This window comes from Symphalangus syndactylus, chromosome 7, assembly GCF_028878055.3.
Source record: "Symphalangus syndactylus isolate Jambi chromosome 7, NHGRI_mSymSyn1-v2.1_pri, whole genome shotgun sequence".
Lineage (NCBI taxonomy): Eukaryota > Metazoa > Chordata > Mammalia > Primates > Hylobatidae > Symphalangus > Symphalangus syndactylus.
The window spans coordinates 130,983,741-130,998,744 of NC_072429.2; the positions used below are offsets into that span (position 1 = coordinate 130,983,741).

Here is a 15,004-nt window from a genome sequence, read left to right on the forward strand (position 1 = left end):
GTCCCTGCCTGAGGCCCTGAAGGGATACAGAGGAGCCTCTGGCTTCCACCATAGGGAGGAGTGGAGCTGCAGGCAAGCCTCGCTCTTCAGCCAGGGCCAGTCCCCCATTTTAAAATAGTATTCCTCAAATCTCCCTTGGGAAAAGGACTCTGCTTCTTAGAAAAAGGAAAAAAGTTACTTAGAAACTCACTGGTATGGTGAAGAATCAGCTTTAGTTCTGAAGTGATATGGTTTTACAGTTCAAATCTCAATTCTCCCACTTATTTCTATCTGTGTGATCTTGGGCCTCAGTTTCCTTATCTGCTAAATGGGAAGAATAATAGTGCTACCTCATTGTATTGTCTTGAGGATTAATTCTGTTAACACACATTAAGAGCTGAGAATCAGTAAGCTTGGGCTATTAAATTAGTCCCAGCCTGCTCATCACCGGCTCTGTGACTTAGGCAGCTCACCCCCTTGACAGTGAATCTCCTCATCAGTGGAAGAGGTGTGATAATACGTGCCTCAACATTAAGAAGGTTATTGGTCGGGCACGGTGGCTCATGCCTGTAATCACAGCACTTTGGGAGGCCGAGGTGGGCAGATCACAAGGTCAGGAGATAGAGACCATCCTGGCCAACACAGTGAAACCCCGTCTCTACTAAAAATGCAAAAATTAGCTGGACATGGTGTCACGTGCCTGCAATCCCAGCTACTCAGGAGGCTGAGGGAGGAGAATCACTAGAATCAGGGAGTTAGAGGTTGCAGTGAGCCTAGATTGTACTGCTGTACTCCAGCCTGGTGGCCGAGTGAAACGCCATGAAAGAAAGAGAAAGAAAAGAAAGAAAGAAAGAAAGAAAGAAAGAAAGAAAGAAAGAAAGAAAGAAAGAAAGAAAGAAAGAAAGGAAGGAGAAAGAAGGAAGGAAGGAGAAAGAAGGAAGGAAGGAAGGAGAAAGAAGGAAGGAAGGAAGGAAGGAAGGAAGGAAGGAAGCAAGCAAGGAAGGAAGGAGAAAGAAGGAAGGAAGGAGAAAGAAGGAAAGAAGGAAGGAAGGAGAAAGAAGGAAGGAAGGAGAAAGAAGGAAAGAAGGAAGGAAGGAGAAAGAAGGAAGGAAGGAGAAAGAAGGAAGGAAGGAAGGAAGGAAGGAAGGAAGGAAGGAAGGAAGGAAGGAAGGAAAGAGAGAAAGAGAGAGAGAGGGAGGGAAGGAGGGAGGGAAGGAAGGAAGGAAGGAAGGAAGGAAGGGAGGAAGGAAAGAGAGAGAGAGGGAGGGAAGGAGGGAGGGAGAGAGGGAAGGAAGGAAGGAAGGAAGGAAGGAAGGAAGGAAGGAAGGAAGAAGAAAAGAGTATTAAGTCACAGTTAAGTGCTTGGGAACATCCACAAGTCTGAACTACAGTCACGATGCTGACCCCAATGAAATAACTCACTGTGCAACCAACAGCACTTACACTTGGGCGTATGATCCACACACACCACTGGTGACCGAGGAAGCCTCTCGAGCAGGCAGCCCAGCCTTCTCACTTGCTCTAGGCAGCAGTGATGGGAGAAGCAGCACCTAAGACCAAGGAAAACCCTTTACTTCTCAGAGCTCTTGGCTTCCCTAGGAACCCTCTCAAGCGCATGCCCTATAGTAGTGAGGGAAGCCAGTGCCTCCTTTCCGGTGCACACAAGGCTGACTCATATACACACCAAGGGCCATCGTGTATGGTTATTCAGGTTGTATACTACACAAAGGCCACGTCTAAGGTGGCATCGCTTATACTGTATGCATCTTATTATTATAAAACATTTTTGATTTTTATTGTAACTTCATGGCAAAGATAGGTTATTTACATATTTATTTAAATGATTTTCTAACAGATGGAAATGGAGTCTTAAGGAAGGGGTACCTTTTTAAATTTATGCAAAGGTACCATACAGGCTAGCAGTAACCTTACTCCCTCCAATCTTTGACACAGAGGAGTTAATCTCACATCCACAGTGCACTGTCATTTGTCCCTAGCCTTAAAAAAGAGCAGAGTAACCATGCTGAGCATAAAGAACTGCATGTAGAAAAGTGTCCAGCATAGATCAGGACCTCGTAAATACATGAAAATGAACCAATGTCTTCTTTGTATATCCACCCATCTTGGCTGATACGGCCTCACAAAAGCCAGTGTCTCCCCTTGCCAGGTGGACATCCTTAAGAAACTTGTGATGACTTCAGCCAATAGGGAGCTACAGTTGCTCCCCAAATACTCCCTTTTCAACTCTTCCCTTTCTTTTAATAACTCTCACTCTGTCTGGGAGGCCACAGCTCCAGCAGGGATAAGTCGTAGACTCTTGTGGCTTTTTTATTGCACCTCTTCTCAACCAATTATCTGCTTATTAACTTTTCCACATTGCTAGCAATCAGAGGAACAATCCCCCTCGTATGCTCACATAGCCACCGGCTAGAGTTCAGCGTCTGCTTCCTCCAGCTATTAGCACAAAACAGCCACACAATCTTGTGTGTGTATTTGGCAGGGATGGGTGGGGGTGGATACTTGATATAATAGTTAAAATCTAAAGTCAGTGAGTGAATCAGAAATCATATATAAATCAAAATACAAAGTCACTGAACTTGTCCATCATGTACAGTATATGTGGTCTTAAAAATACATTCTTATAAAAAATTATATCAGTTTGACTAATTTTTCCTTAGTCAAGGGTTTCCTCTTGTTGGCTTCGAGTTTTTCAATTTCTTTCTACAGACGTGAAGTAGCCATATCATAACTTACCTGCCCAACCGGTCAAATTTTATATTTTTGTGAAATATGGTCAGTTATCAGGAAACACCTTCAAAATCATCCCCACTTTATCCCAAGGGGTTCAAAAGAATACAGAAACTGCTACTGGCTGTTTCTATCTGTTGCCTTGTCTCCTTGAGGGCTATGTACTCAAAAACCTTGACACTATTTAAATTGTCCTCTGTCATGGAGAGCAGCGGGCATACGGTTGAACCTCACAATGTAAACATGCTTATGACTCCACAGTGTGACATCACCTTTGCTAGAGTAAAAACTTCTTTAGGGTCCCCTGGTGTGAGGTAAGTTTTGAAGGTTGTCTGTGCAGCAGAGCCTGGATTTCCTTCACTGAAAATCTCAGAGGTAGATAATGAAGCTGGGATGGCTGAGAGGTAGAGGCAGGGGAAAGAAAGTGGATGGGTAAAAAATACAGCCAACCACACATCCAACCTGCAGTTGACATGCTCCATATTCCTGCCATTACTGTGTCCTTTGTGTTAGCTATGACAAGCTTTGTCTTTTTGTGTTTCTAAAATTCATTGATAGTTGCTGATTTTGCTTTGGCAACCATACCATCTGAGAAGGACATGTGCCTTTTGAATGCAGGTCTCTCCATTGGCCGTGGTCAGGGGCTGTCCCCACGTGCAATCTTTAAGCTTGATCAATGCTACTTTGAGAAAATTCCTCAAACTCAGGTTGAGTCCTCCATGGTTTCCTCTGTTTACCCTACTCTATTTATTATATTGGGTAGTACTTTTGTTTAATTGTCCATCTCTTTCACCAAATAAGCTTCTTTTGGGCAAAAGTGTTTGTTTTATGTTGCTTTGTGAAGGTTGAATCATTGTTGTATCTCTACCACCTAACATAGTGGCTGGCACAGAGCAAAAGCTCAAGCGGTATGGGTTGGATGCATATTTAAATGAATGAATACATTAATGAGTGCATGCGGTCAATGAAAATTCTTTCAAGAGTGGCACATATGAAAATTAGCAGTTATATTTAAAAGGTGTTAAGAAAAGTTATACTTAAAAGGCTAATTTTAATGTGGCCTTCTGCAGGAAAAACCAAGTGGAGACCTCAATTCTACTTGTTGGTTATTGCAAAATAGGTGGACTTGGGGTCATTTGAAGGGTATTTGCAGATTGGCCCTCTTAGGGTAGCTGGGCAGTATTTGTCAAAGTACTGAAAGGGCTCTAGGCCCCCAGATCAAAAGACGTGGATCTTTCTGGCTGTGCCTTTTCCAAGGTGAATGACCTCAAACAAGTCAGTCCCTGAGCCTCAGCTGCTCACCAGGAAAATGGGCCTATAATGCTGAAGAGCCACCTGAGTGAGCTACTGTGTGCACCAAGCTTTTAGTGAGGCCCAAGGTGCAGCCTGGTGTTCAGGAGGGCTGTCACCACCCTCTGGTTCAGACAGCATCAGCACTACTACACCAGAGCTGTCACCGCTGGCTCTCCATACCTGTCCAGGTCATCCCTTGGCTCGCCTCTTCCTTCTTGTCCACAGTAACAGCCATAAGACTCAAATTCCTCTGGGCACCGGGATGTCAGACAAAAGAGCATCTCTCCAAGCTGTGGCATCACCTGCATGTTGTCCCCACTTCCCAGGTGCAGGAAAGTGAATCTGTCACAGGCTGAAAGGAACAGGAATTGTCAGGAGAGCAAGGACTGTCGGGGCAGCCGTCGCAAGAGGAAGGCCATGTGAGCTTCTGGGTTGTATGTGGACAACTCTAGGCATGCGAAGGAACCCCATGTCCTACTCCTTGGCTCGCCATTCTTCTGGGAAAGCTATTATGGCTCATCCCCTGCTTGGGATGCATTGTCTTTCAGAGGGCAAGTCTTTTCTCCCTAGGCTTCTAATGCTCTATAAGACTCTTTATTAAATCCCCCTAAGGGATGGAGACTTGTCAGGACCCAAGATGCTGTTTGGGGCCACGTCTTATTACTGAGTAGACCTGGCATCCTGGGAGCATCCCAGCTGAACTCTTATGCTTTCTGGTGGCATCACATTAGCACACCTGGCTGGGCTTGCCTTTCTCTCCTCTGCCTCTCCGTCTCCCCACTCCCCTCTCTGTCTCTATTTCTCTTCCTTCTATCCTTCATCCTCTGTCCACAAATCTCAAATGCAGCTTTCTCCATAGCTCCACTTTGGACACCATGGAAGGCACACCCAGATACTAACAAAGCCCCTCCTCTGTATGCCCAACAGGCCGTGGCCTCCTTGCAGGTGCAGGGGCTTTTTTAAGGCATCAGAGGGAGGAGAGACAAAGGAGGAAGGTGATCAAAACCCAATTGCTTCATTCTTTCCAATAAAGCACGGTGTGGACGATGCCAAGCTCTTTCGCTCTGGGCCAGTAAGTGGTGGCAGCACAAGGTCAGGGGCTCAGAAGACTGTGGCTCCTCCCCCCAGGCTCAGCCTCCCAGTGGCTGAGTGGCTACAGGCAGCTTACATCTCCTCTGAGCCTCAAGGTGCTCATTCAGTCAGGGGGATGATGTCTTCTAGATACACCCCCATGAGAAGGTCACAGTGTGAAAAGGTGGCCTACAGTGATTGTTCACAGCCTCACCAAAAGATCCCAGCAGTGGAGAGGACAGACACTGCTTCTGCTCACCTTTTTCAGTTGTCTCCTCAGGACCATTTTCAACAGATGACACTGCCAGCCCCAGAGATTTAATGCCAGCAGGGACAAGGGTTACAACTTCAGCTGTAACCCTTGTTACAACTATCTCTGCAGATCCTGAAAATGAAAAACTTCATGATTCGGACTCAAAAAGTGGCTCAAGGAAAGATTTGCAGATGGACACATGAAAGCCAAATGCAAACAGATAGAACAACATAGTGTTAGGAGAATGTTCCTCAAACTGGGTTTGCAGATATCCAGGCAGAGTCTTAGGGATCCATGAATTCTACCTGAGAATTTCCGTATTTTCTATGATAACCTTAACACTGTCGGGAGCCTGTGCTAGACCACCTGGATGACATCCCAGGGATGAGGACTGCAGAGGCTCCCAGGCTTGTGTTTGTGTCATGTTGAATATCACATGCCTGCCCAGTGAAGGGGCATTATGGTGCTCACAGTGAGTGAAGAGGTAAAGAAACTGGTGGAGAAATTAAGGCGACTCATGGTACACAACAAGGTACACAAGCAAAACAACTGCTGGAAGCCCTTATTTCCTTTTTCAAGTGCAGTAACAGCTTCTCATTATTTACAGAATCCAGTGCAAGTTCCTTCCTGTGGTCTGCAAGGATTGCCTGTGACCTGGCCCTACCTTCCTCGCCATCACATCTCTTACCGCCTGCCTGGCACTCTCTCTGGATCTCCCTTTGCTCTGATGTGTCAGTCTCACCTGCCCTCTTAGCTGGAGGCAGCAAAGTCTCCCATGCGCAGGCCAAATCTCCAGCCTTCCCAGTACAGGGAAAGAGAACAGCAGCAGACTCAGCCCCACCCATCTGCTGACCCAGGCTCAGTTCCTGGAGTATTGGGTAAGGTCTGGCATATTTGTGCCTGCTGGATTGCAGTCTTTCCCCAAATCCACCATATTGGATTGCTTCGTGCATCTGGTCATCTACTTCCCCTTACTCAACTCCAGTTCCTATGAGACTAAAGCCCTGTTGTAATCTCAGTCTCCTAGGTTTAGCATCCTGCCCAGTTCTCCAATCCCACAAATAGAAGCATGTTATCTAATTTCTTTCTATCATGTTCTCCACTGCTGGAAACTCACCTAGTCAGTGTAGTAGAGTAGAAAGAGTTCATGAGTTAGTGTTAAGGAAATCTGAGTTTGAGTTTTAGCTTAGCTATGTACTAGATGTATAACCCTGGGCAAATCACTTCACCTCTCTAAATCTTAATTTCTCCATTTGTAAAATTATATTAATAATACCTCTTTTGGTGTTTGAATAATCCTTCTAGCTAAATGCCTAGCAATTAGGAAATAGTCAGTAGTAGCTATCAGAACTGCTCAGTGAATGAGAAAATAGTCATACATCTAATCCGGGATTAAGACTCTCCAGCTAGAACATTCTACAAGCCAAAGGAGGTCCCAGAGCCCAGTGTCTGCTCTCTGCTGAGTCTGAATAGCCTGAGGAAGAACTTTCTGGATTATTGGTGCTAAGCTAATTTGAGATCCCCTCACTCTCTTTAGATCAGGGTGTTTGGTGTTAATCACCCTGCCTGGGCCAGCTGCCCCATTTGGGGAATAAATGCCTCCGATTCTTGCCCCGTCACCTCCCATGCTGACAAGGTCACAGTGCATTTCATTTGGAATCCAGTTGATGTCATAAATGTGTCAAGGACAAAGGACATAAATGTGTCATGAACATAGGCAGGTGGAGCCCAGTATGCTTACCTGGAGGGGACGTAGCCCTAGCAGCTCCCACTCCTTCCTGATCTTGGCCTGCTTCTGTTCCCCAAAGAAGAGAGACAGCATGAGCATCCACCCCAGCCTGTCCCACCTGGGTTTCCAGAGGCTCTTCCCACCCACTGCACACAGGCAGCCGTGTGCTCTTCACTCTGCCCCTCGCCCACTTCCCACCATGAGATTTCCTAGGAGAGCTGGTGAGACCAGGACTGCTGCTGAGCCAAAGAGAACCCCCAAGATACAGGCTTGCTGGCAAATGCAGCTGCACCTTGTCAGGCTGGAAGCAAGTGAGTTTGTGCAAATACTTTGGGAATGAAAGCTTCTTTAGAATTTGGAGAAAAATTAAAAGAAAAGTACACTTTGGAACAGAGGAGCATTGCAGTACAGAGACAGCAGAATTGCGTGGTTGAAGTTGTTTGCTATGTGACTCCAGGAAAACCACTGAGCCTCAGTTTCTCTGTAAACCGAATTTGTTGTTATTGTTATTTGACAGTTATTAAGTTCCTACTACATGCTAGGTATGGCAGCGAGGGCTTCTTGTATTAACTTACCACAACCCCTTGAGTTGGTTCTATGCTCACCCTCATTCAGAGATGAGAAAGGAGACACACAGAAAAGTTAGGTCCCTTTTCCAAGGTCACAGAGCTAGGAGGCGGCTGCAAACCCAGGCAGCCTGGTTGAAGTTGGTATGCTTAACCACTAGGAAGACTATTTCACTTCTGGCTGTGCCACATGAAAAAATGTTAGAGATGGTGGCTAAAGAGTTCTTTGGAAAGACAGAAACTACCTTAGGTTTAATGTGTTCGAAAATCAAGACTATGCTAGTGTTCTATGAAAACCAGGCTTTGAAGTTGACTGATACGGACACAAATGCTCCATGAAAGAGGGAGATTCTGGACCATTCTAAACTGGGGCAGACTGTTCTATTCAAAAGCAAAACCTATAGACTCAGAACGAAAGGACTACCAAGCTGAACTACCCTGGGCAAATGACTGTACTTCTCAGAGCTTCTTGTCTGTAAAATGAGGATAGGCCTCCAAGGACCAGGGAAGACTAATTCAGAGGATGTTTGTAAGGGGCTTGGGAATGATATGCTGGCACATCGGAGGCCCTCAACAAGATCACCGCTCGTTAACCAGAGAACCCATTGACTTACTTATTCATTCTAAGTAACTGGCAAATAATTATCATTGATTTATGCTTATTAATAAAGGATCCATAGTTATTTACACAAGCAGAGTAAATGGTTAGGTTAACTCTGCTGATGAAATTTTGGCCTAGATATTTTTAGGAAAGACAGTGTTCTCTATGAGCCACTATTGTATAAAAGAAAGGAAACAGTCTTACGGCCTAAAGTCTGGGCTTGGAGAACAGCCCAAAAAGTTACTTGCTGAGTGAGTCGCAACTTTTATTCTTCCTGAGCCTCAGTTTCCTACATATTCTGTAAAATGGGTATAATAATATTTATTTCAGGTTCCATTAAGAAGTGGTCACAGAAATATTTGAAATATTTCTCCACTGGATTCCAGGCTGTCCTTTTCAAAATTCCCCTCTGCTTACTTGTCTTTGAGACGGTGGTCAGTCTGTCAGCCTTAGTCTCTGCAGCCACTGTGAAAAGAAATCACCCAACTTTAACGATCGGTTCAGCTAGTTGCCAAAGCCAAACAGAGGAAACCGATTTGGGGGCTAAGGATGGAAGAGAGGAAGCTTAGGGTAATCTGATCAGGGCATATGTCTGCACAGTAGTGTTCAGCAAGGTCTCAATTCAGTAAGAAAGGGGCCAGACTACAGCTAGGCCTGTGTTTAGGCACAAATACCAGCAAATGCCATCTTCAGGGGTGAAGGGCCATTATTTCCCTGAGGTTTGGAACAGGTCCCTGTGGGAAGGCAGCCTAAGAGAGTTTAGAAGGAAAAAGTCTCTAATCGCAGCTTTGCCACTCAGCTCTGTGTCTTAGACAATTCATCTCTGAATCTCAATCACCTGTCTTAAAATGGAGGCTGTAGCAATTGTTCCATAGAGGTGTATAAGCATTAAATTAGATTATGTATTTTAAGCAAGCTGCCCAGTATCCAGCCTATGATTTGATAGTGTGTGCTGTTTTTTATAGCCACACCTGGGAGAAGATACTGATCTAGAATCTCCCCATGCTCACTCTCATTTAGTTCTTATGCCACGCTAAAGGATAGGTGTAATCATCCCCTTTCAGGGATTAGTGAATGATAGACCAGCTCTCAGCCAGTTTTGTAAATAAAGTTTTATTGGAACACAGCCACTTGCACTAATTTAGGGGTTGTCTGTGCCTGCTTTGTGCTACAGTAGCAGAGCTGAGCAACTGTGATAGAGACCCTGTGACTCACAAAGCCTAAAATATTAACTGAGATAGTTTGGATATGTGTCCCCACCCAAATCTCATGTTGAAATGTAATCCTCAATGTTGGAGGTGGGGCCTGGTGGGAGGTGATTGGATCATGGGGGTGGATTTCTCATGAATAGTTTAACACCATCCCTTTGGTGCTGTTCTCATGATAGTGAGTTCTTGTGAGATCTGGTTGTTTAAAAGTGTATAGCACCTCCCCACTTTCATTGTGTGTCTTTGGGTTCCACACTAGCCCCTTTTGGCTCACCTTCTCCTGAAAGGGCTGTCAGGCTGGTGTCTGTGGGCTCCACAGGAACCACTGGAAAAAGAGAGTTCCCAATAGCAGTGACTCATGCAACACAGTGTCAAAACCAAGCACAGGGTCTCAAAGGAGAACAGGCTGGTTGCTGGCCCAAGGGAGGAAAGGGGCTGAGAAAGGGGTTGCTAAGAAGAGCTGTTCATCCTGTCTTAGGAGTTCCTTCCCCTGTTACTCCTCCCAGAGCACGGGGTGCCCTGCAAGATCCCAGCTCAGGAGGGAGCACAGCCATGGCTGGGTTCAGGTTCAGATCCTGGCTGAAGGCAACAAAAGAACTGAAAACCCCAAAGATATCCCAACTTGAGGAGACCTCTGTTCCAAAGGGAGTCAGGGGGGTTGAGGATAAAGAGTGCTGGACTCAGAAGATACTTAGAGATATGACATGCACATATGCACACACCCATACACAGCCATACACATGCACTCACACTCACACTCACATACACACATGCATACCCCATACATGCCCATGCACACATCCATACACACTCATGCATGCACACACACACCTGCTTTCTCTTTACAAACACCAAACACTGCATGACTAGTTCTGGGAGAGAGACTCCAACTCCAGGAGAGGGATGCTGTGCCAAGGTGTACCTTGGACTTCTCATCCCCAGATGCCTAAAGGTGTTGGGACCGAGAGATCATGGAAACTGGTGAACAAGGAGTGTTCCCATTTTTGGCAGGATCTATATTTTAGATTAGGAATCATCACTTGCTTAGTTCAGTGAACAGTTATTAAGAGCCTACCCTGTTCTGAAAAGAGACATGTGAAAAGCAGTCTCCCCATCAAAAAGCCTCTGTTGGACGCAGGCTGCCCCTTTTGCTGCAGGCTCTGGAGAGTGCGTGGAGAAAGGGGAGGAAGGGAGAGGAGGAGGTAGCGGGTCTGCTCCTGGGAGGCTGTGGCAGCCAGGAGCTTACTTAGCTAGGAGGGACCTGACTCCACCTGAGCACTACGTCCTGTCCCAGTCACATGACATACCAGGGCTCTGACTAGAGTGAGAAAGGGTAGAGAATGAACTTGGGGTCTACATCCACACTGGATTAAATTCACACCCGTCCACACAGCATGAGGCTGAGTTTGCACTAGGGCCATTTGATGTTGGGCATTTGAATTGGGTTTATCAGAAGTAACACATCTCCTAGCCAGGGAAGGCAGGACCACTTCCAGTGTCATAGTCACTCCAGCTCCAGTGAGGCAGGCCTGGTGGAGGAGGTATATTCACTGGCTCCCATCAAAATCTGGGCCCTTGTGGTTCAAGAGCCAGCATCCCTGGAAGGCCTTACCTCTGGGCAGAAGTGTTGTCAACTCTTCCTTGATGGTTGTCTCTGAAAAGAAAATACATTGGAAAGTCTGTTGAGAGCAGTGGGTTTGAGGGAAGTTTTAAAGATGCTGGACTTGGCATCTAGAGACATGCAGCAATGATTGATCCCAAACCAGCTGCTGTCCAGATCCTCAGCCCCACGGCTGATGCAGCCAGGTTCTACCTACCTGGAGTCTGAGCCAGGCAGAAGGAGGTGTCCAGATAGTTCAGGGAAGAGTTGAGGTTGGACCGAGCCAAGCACTCTATGGCAGCCTTATCACAGGTACACAGCAGGTGCTCACAGTTGTCCTTGGACTCTGCACACAGCAAGAACATAGCCAGTTGGAAAGATCTCAGCTGGAATCCCAAGAGGTAATGCAAGCTCCAAGACTGAGTTCCCCATCTCCCCTGCCAAAAACCCACTCCCCTTGCAATCTCCATCTCACTCATGTCAGCTCTTATCTCTTTGGGGTGTAGACCCAAACGAGGTCCATACCCACTCCTCTTCTCTCACACTTGCACCCAGGGAAGCACTATTGGCTCCACTGTCAACATGGAGTCTGACCACATCTCCGCACCTCCACTCTACCACACTGGGCCGAGGCCCTGTTGTCTCGTGCCTGGTCATGGTAGTGGCCTCCTAACTATGCCGCCTGCTTCTACCCTTCTGCTCAATCTACTCTCATCCAGGAGTCAGAACAATCCTTCAGAAACTCAGGTCCAACCATGCCTTTATTATGTTCGGAACTTTCCAGCGTCTTCCCACCTCAACCTACAAGTCTCACTGTCACCTAGGAAACGTCACATGATTGCTCCCCCCACCCACGGCCCCTATTCCTTCTCAGGCCACATCCTCTTCCACTCCCTCCTCATCAACCCATTTGTGTCTCACTGCTCCCTTATTTCTCAACCACAACAGGCATCTCAAGCCTCAGGGCCAGTCCATGAGCTGTTCCTCTGTCTGCTTTGCTCCTCTCCCATATATCTGCAAGGACAGCTTCCTGCCCATTCTTTAAGTCATCCTCAACTCTCATCATCTCAGGGAGGCTTTTCTTGACCTTCCCATTTAAAGAAAACCCCCCCTTTCCCTCCACAGGCCTTTCCCGATTCATTTTCCTCCACAGCTCTTGTCCCTCTCTAACATACTATACAATTTGTTTTGGATAGCTTCAGTGTCTGACAATGGTGAGGACATTCCAGAAGGTCAGGCTATGCCCAACACAGAAGACTGTCTTGCCTTGGTGTAGGTACACAATACATATATGTTGGGTGGATGAATGAATCATGTTTTCTGGGTTCACTGTGCCTCCCACCTAGTGGTTCACACCCACCTCCTCCCCTCAATTCCTCCTTGATGCTCCATACTCCAGCCAGTCCATGTTATACAGACTTGAGTGTTAGTCAGATCAGGGTTCAAACCCTGGCTTTGCCCCTTTGCAGCTGTGTGGCTTTGGGCAAGTTATTTAAGCTGCAAACAATGGCCCCTTTCTAAATAGGGTTGTAAGGAAGATCAGAGTTTCTGTGTATAAGCCTACAGCACATAATAAACACACATAAAGTATGGCTCTAATATAGGACCCCCTACATGCTGTGTTCTGTCTTCCCTCCATGCCTTTGCGTATTCTACCTCTGCCAGGGTTGCCTAGAGACATGAAATAAAATTCCTGGAGTCACATAGCAAATAAGGTGGGAGCTAAGATTTGAACCTATGTTTCTGATTCTTACTGGCAACCACCACCGCAAGCCTTATTCACATATCACTACTTCCACCTCCACGTCCATCTCTGAGTTCTTAACATATGTCCGTCCCTGTGCTAACCATTTCACAAGCATTGTGTAATTTGATTTTCACAACTAATCTCTGAAGTAGGTTTCTCCTCCCCTTTTTGAGGGTCAGAGGAGTTAAATAATTCTGCAATGTTACACAATGTGTAAGTAGCAAACAATTTGCCCTTCCCAAGGTCTCAGGGTTGTACAAGTATGAAATTGTAAATCAGATAACTTGCTGATCAGCTATTTCAACTCAAAAACATTTATTGTGCATCTACTCTGTGAAAGATACAGATGCCATTGATCCAGCCCTCGTGGGGGTTCTAAGTGCTGCCAATGATGCTGCCAATGGTGACGATGATGTGAGAGGATCACAATGCTCTCAGCCTGGTCCAGGCTTGGGGTCCCTGGACTGTCATTTCTGGGCCTAGGCCCCTGGGACACCTGGAGATGCTTACCACATATGATCTTCTTGCCGACACAATCGACCTCTGTGCTAAGCTTGGCAGGGTCTTGGAGACAGTCCATCTCAGCGGCCTCCTCATAGCACCTGCGGTGCTGGAAGCAGCAGCTGCAGGAAGGCCGGGAGGAGGCAGGGTGAGGGTGTGGGTTAGAGTGAGGGAGAGTAGGCAGCTCATGATCTTTCTGTGTCTCTGGATGGATCCTGGCAGTGGTCTGTTTTAAATATTCAGTGCACTAAAATGAAGTTTTGCATAACAGACATAACATAGGATCTTAATAACTTTTTAGAGTGAGAGCTGATCACAGATGACATTGCCATGTAAAGATGAGTCACCCAACTAGTAGGTAGTGGAATTAAACCCTGTCCTGAATCCCAAGTCCAGGAGCTTTTCCGTATTTGTGCTCTTGCCAAGGTATCAACCAGGCCTCCCATGAGCTCACCTTTTTTGGTCTTGCTCACCTGTGGAACTCGCTTACCTGTCAGATTCATCCACAGGCAACCCTTCCATCTCAAACCTGCAGGCGCAACCATAGTCTTCAAAGTCTCGGGGGCAGAGACCAGCCACACACTTCATACCATTGACAAACTGGATCAGCACAGGGAAATTGGTGAAGACAGCCTGCAGCCAGGTGAAGTGGGGGCCCAGGCAATCTGTGGGGGTGGGGGGCAGGGCCTGATGAACACTGGGAACTAGGACTAGGAGGGAGTCCCTGTCCCCTGGACTTCCTATACCTCAGGCTGATGGTGCCTTATCAACCTAGTAAACACCTACTGTGTAATAAGACTGTCATCCCTGCTGGTTTTCTGCCTAACAACCACTTAAAACTTCTTCCTTACTAACAAACCTAGAAAGTTCTTAAGGAAGGTGAGCCTTCTCCCTAAGTTCCTGAGGGTATTTCATAATCATTCTCAGCTGGTCATGGTAATCCAATGTTACCAACTGATTGGTCTATGGCTGTGCATGTGACCCAGATTTGGCCAAAAAACCTTAAGGGAAAGTCTTTAAGTGTCTTCTGAGGAATATTTCTTTTCTAACAAAGAAAAAAGGCATGTGAGACGATCCCTTTGATCTACACCTTTTTTCTACCTTGAATGTGGATGAGGATGTGCTAGCTGGAGCTGCAGCAACCACATTATTATCAGGAGGCCCCAAGTCTGAAGTTGAAAAACCAATATGCTCAGGATAGCAGTGGAGCAAGATAGACGGAGCCTGCTGGCTCTTTGACACCTGTGTTGAGCTACTACATGCATCCTGGTGCCTTCACACCACTTGAGATAATGAAATGTCTTTATTCTTGTTGTTATTTTTTTTAAAAAAATCAACTTTTATTACAGATTAAAGGGTACACAGGAAGGTTTGTCACATGTGGGTAAATTGATACCGAGGCTCAGGCTCCCAGTGATCCCCTCACCCACGCAGCAAGCACAGTACCCAACCAGGGTTTTTTTCAGCCTATGACGGCCTCCCTCCCTCCCTGACTAGTGGTCCCCAGCATCCATTGTTCCCGTCTTTACGTTCACGTGTATTTAATGCGTAGCTCCCATGTATAAGTGAAAATATGTGGTATTTGTATTTCTGTTCTTGCATTAAATCACTTAGGATAATGGCCTCAAACTCCCTCCATGCTAAATGCAAATCCAAACCGTAATGAGACACCATCTCACACCAGTCAAAATGGTGATTATTAAAAAAT

At 46.3% G+C, this 15,004-nt stretch overlaps 1 protein-coding gene and 1 long non-coding RNA gene across 2 annotated transcripts in view; one reads left to right on the forward strand and one right to left on the reverse strand.

The window, feature by feature from the left end:
- OC90 (otoconin 90) overlaps window positions 1–15,004 on the reverse strand; it is a 30,766-nt gene that overhangs the window by 3,478 nt on the left and 12,284 nt on the right. The window contains exons 4-12 of the mRNA XM_055287281.2: window positions 13,787–13,961; window positions 13,306–13,418; window positions 11,266–11,394; window positions 11,061–11,102; window positions 9,723–9,773; window positions 7,086–7,139; window positions 5,351–5,476; window positions 4,201–4,372; window positions 1,423–1,529 (exon numbers count right to left, since the gene is read on the reverse strand). Coding sequence (XP_055143256.1) covers window positions 1,423–1,529; window positions 4,201–4,372; window positions 5,351–5,476; window positions 7,086–7,139; window positions 9,723–9,773; window positions 11,061–11,102; window positions 11,266–11,394; window positions 13,306–13,418; window positions 13,787–13,961 — 969 coding nt within the window. The remainder of the gene's footprint in view (window positions 1–1,422; window positions 1,530–4,200; window positions 4,373–5,350; window positions 5,477–7,085; window positions 7,140–9,722; window positions 9,774–11,060; window positions 11,103–11,265; window positions 11,395–13,305; window positions 13,419–13,786; window positions 13,962–15,004) is intronic.
- LOC129486832 (uncharacterized) lies at window positions 7,102–14,581 on the forward strand. Its single transcript, XR_008659111.2, has 3 exons — window positions 7,102–7,384; window positions 13,794–13,939; window positions 14,351–14,581. It is a non-coding gene; the product is annotated as an uncharacterized lncRNA (long non-coding RNA).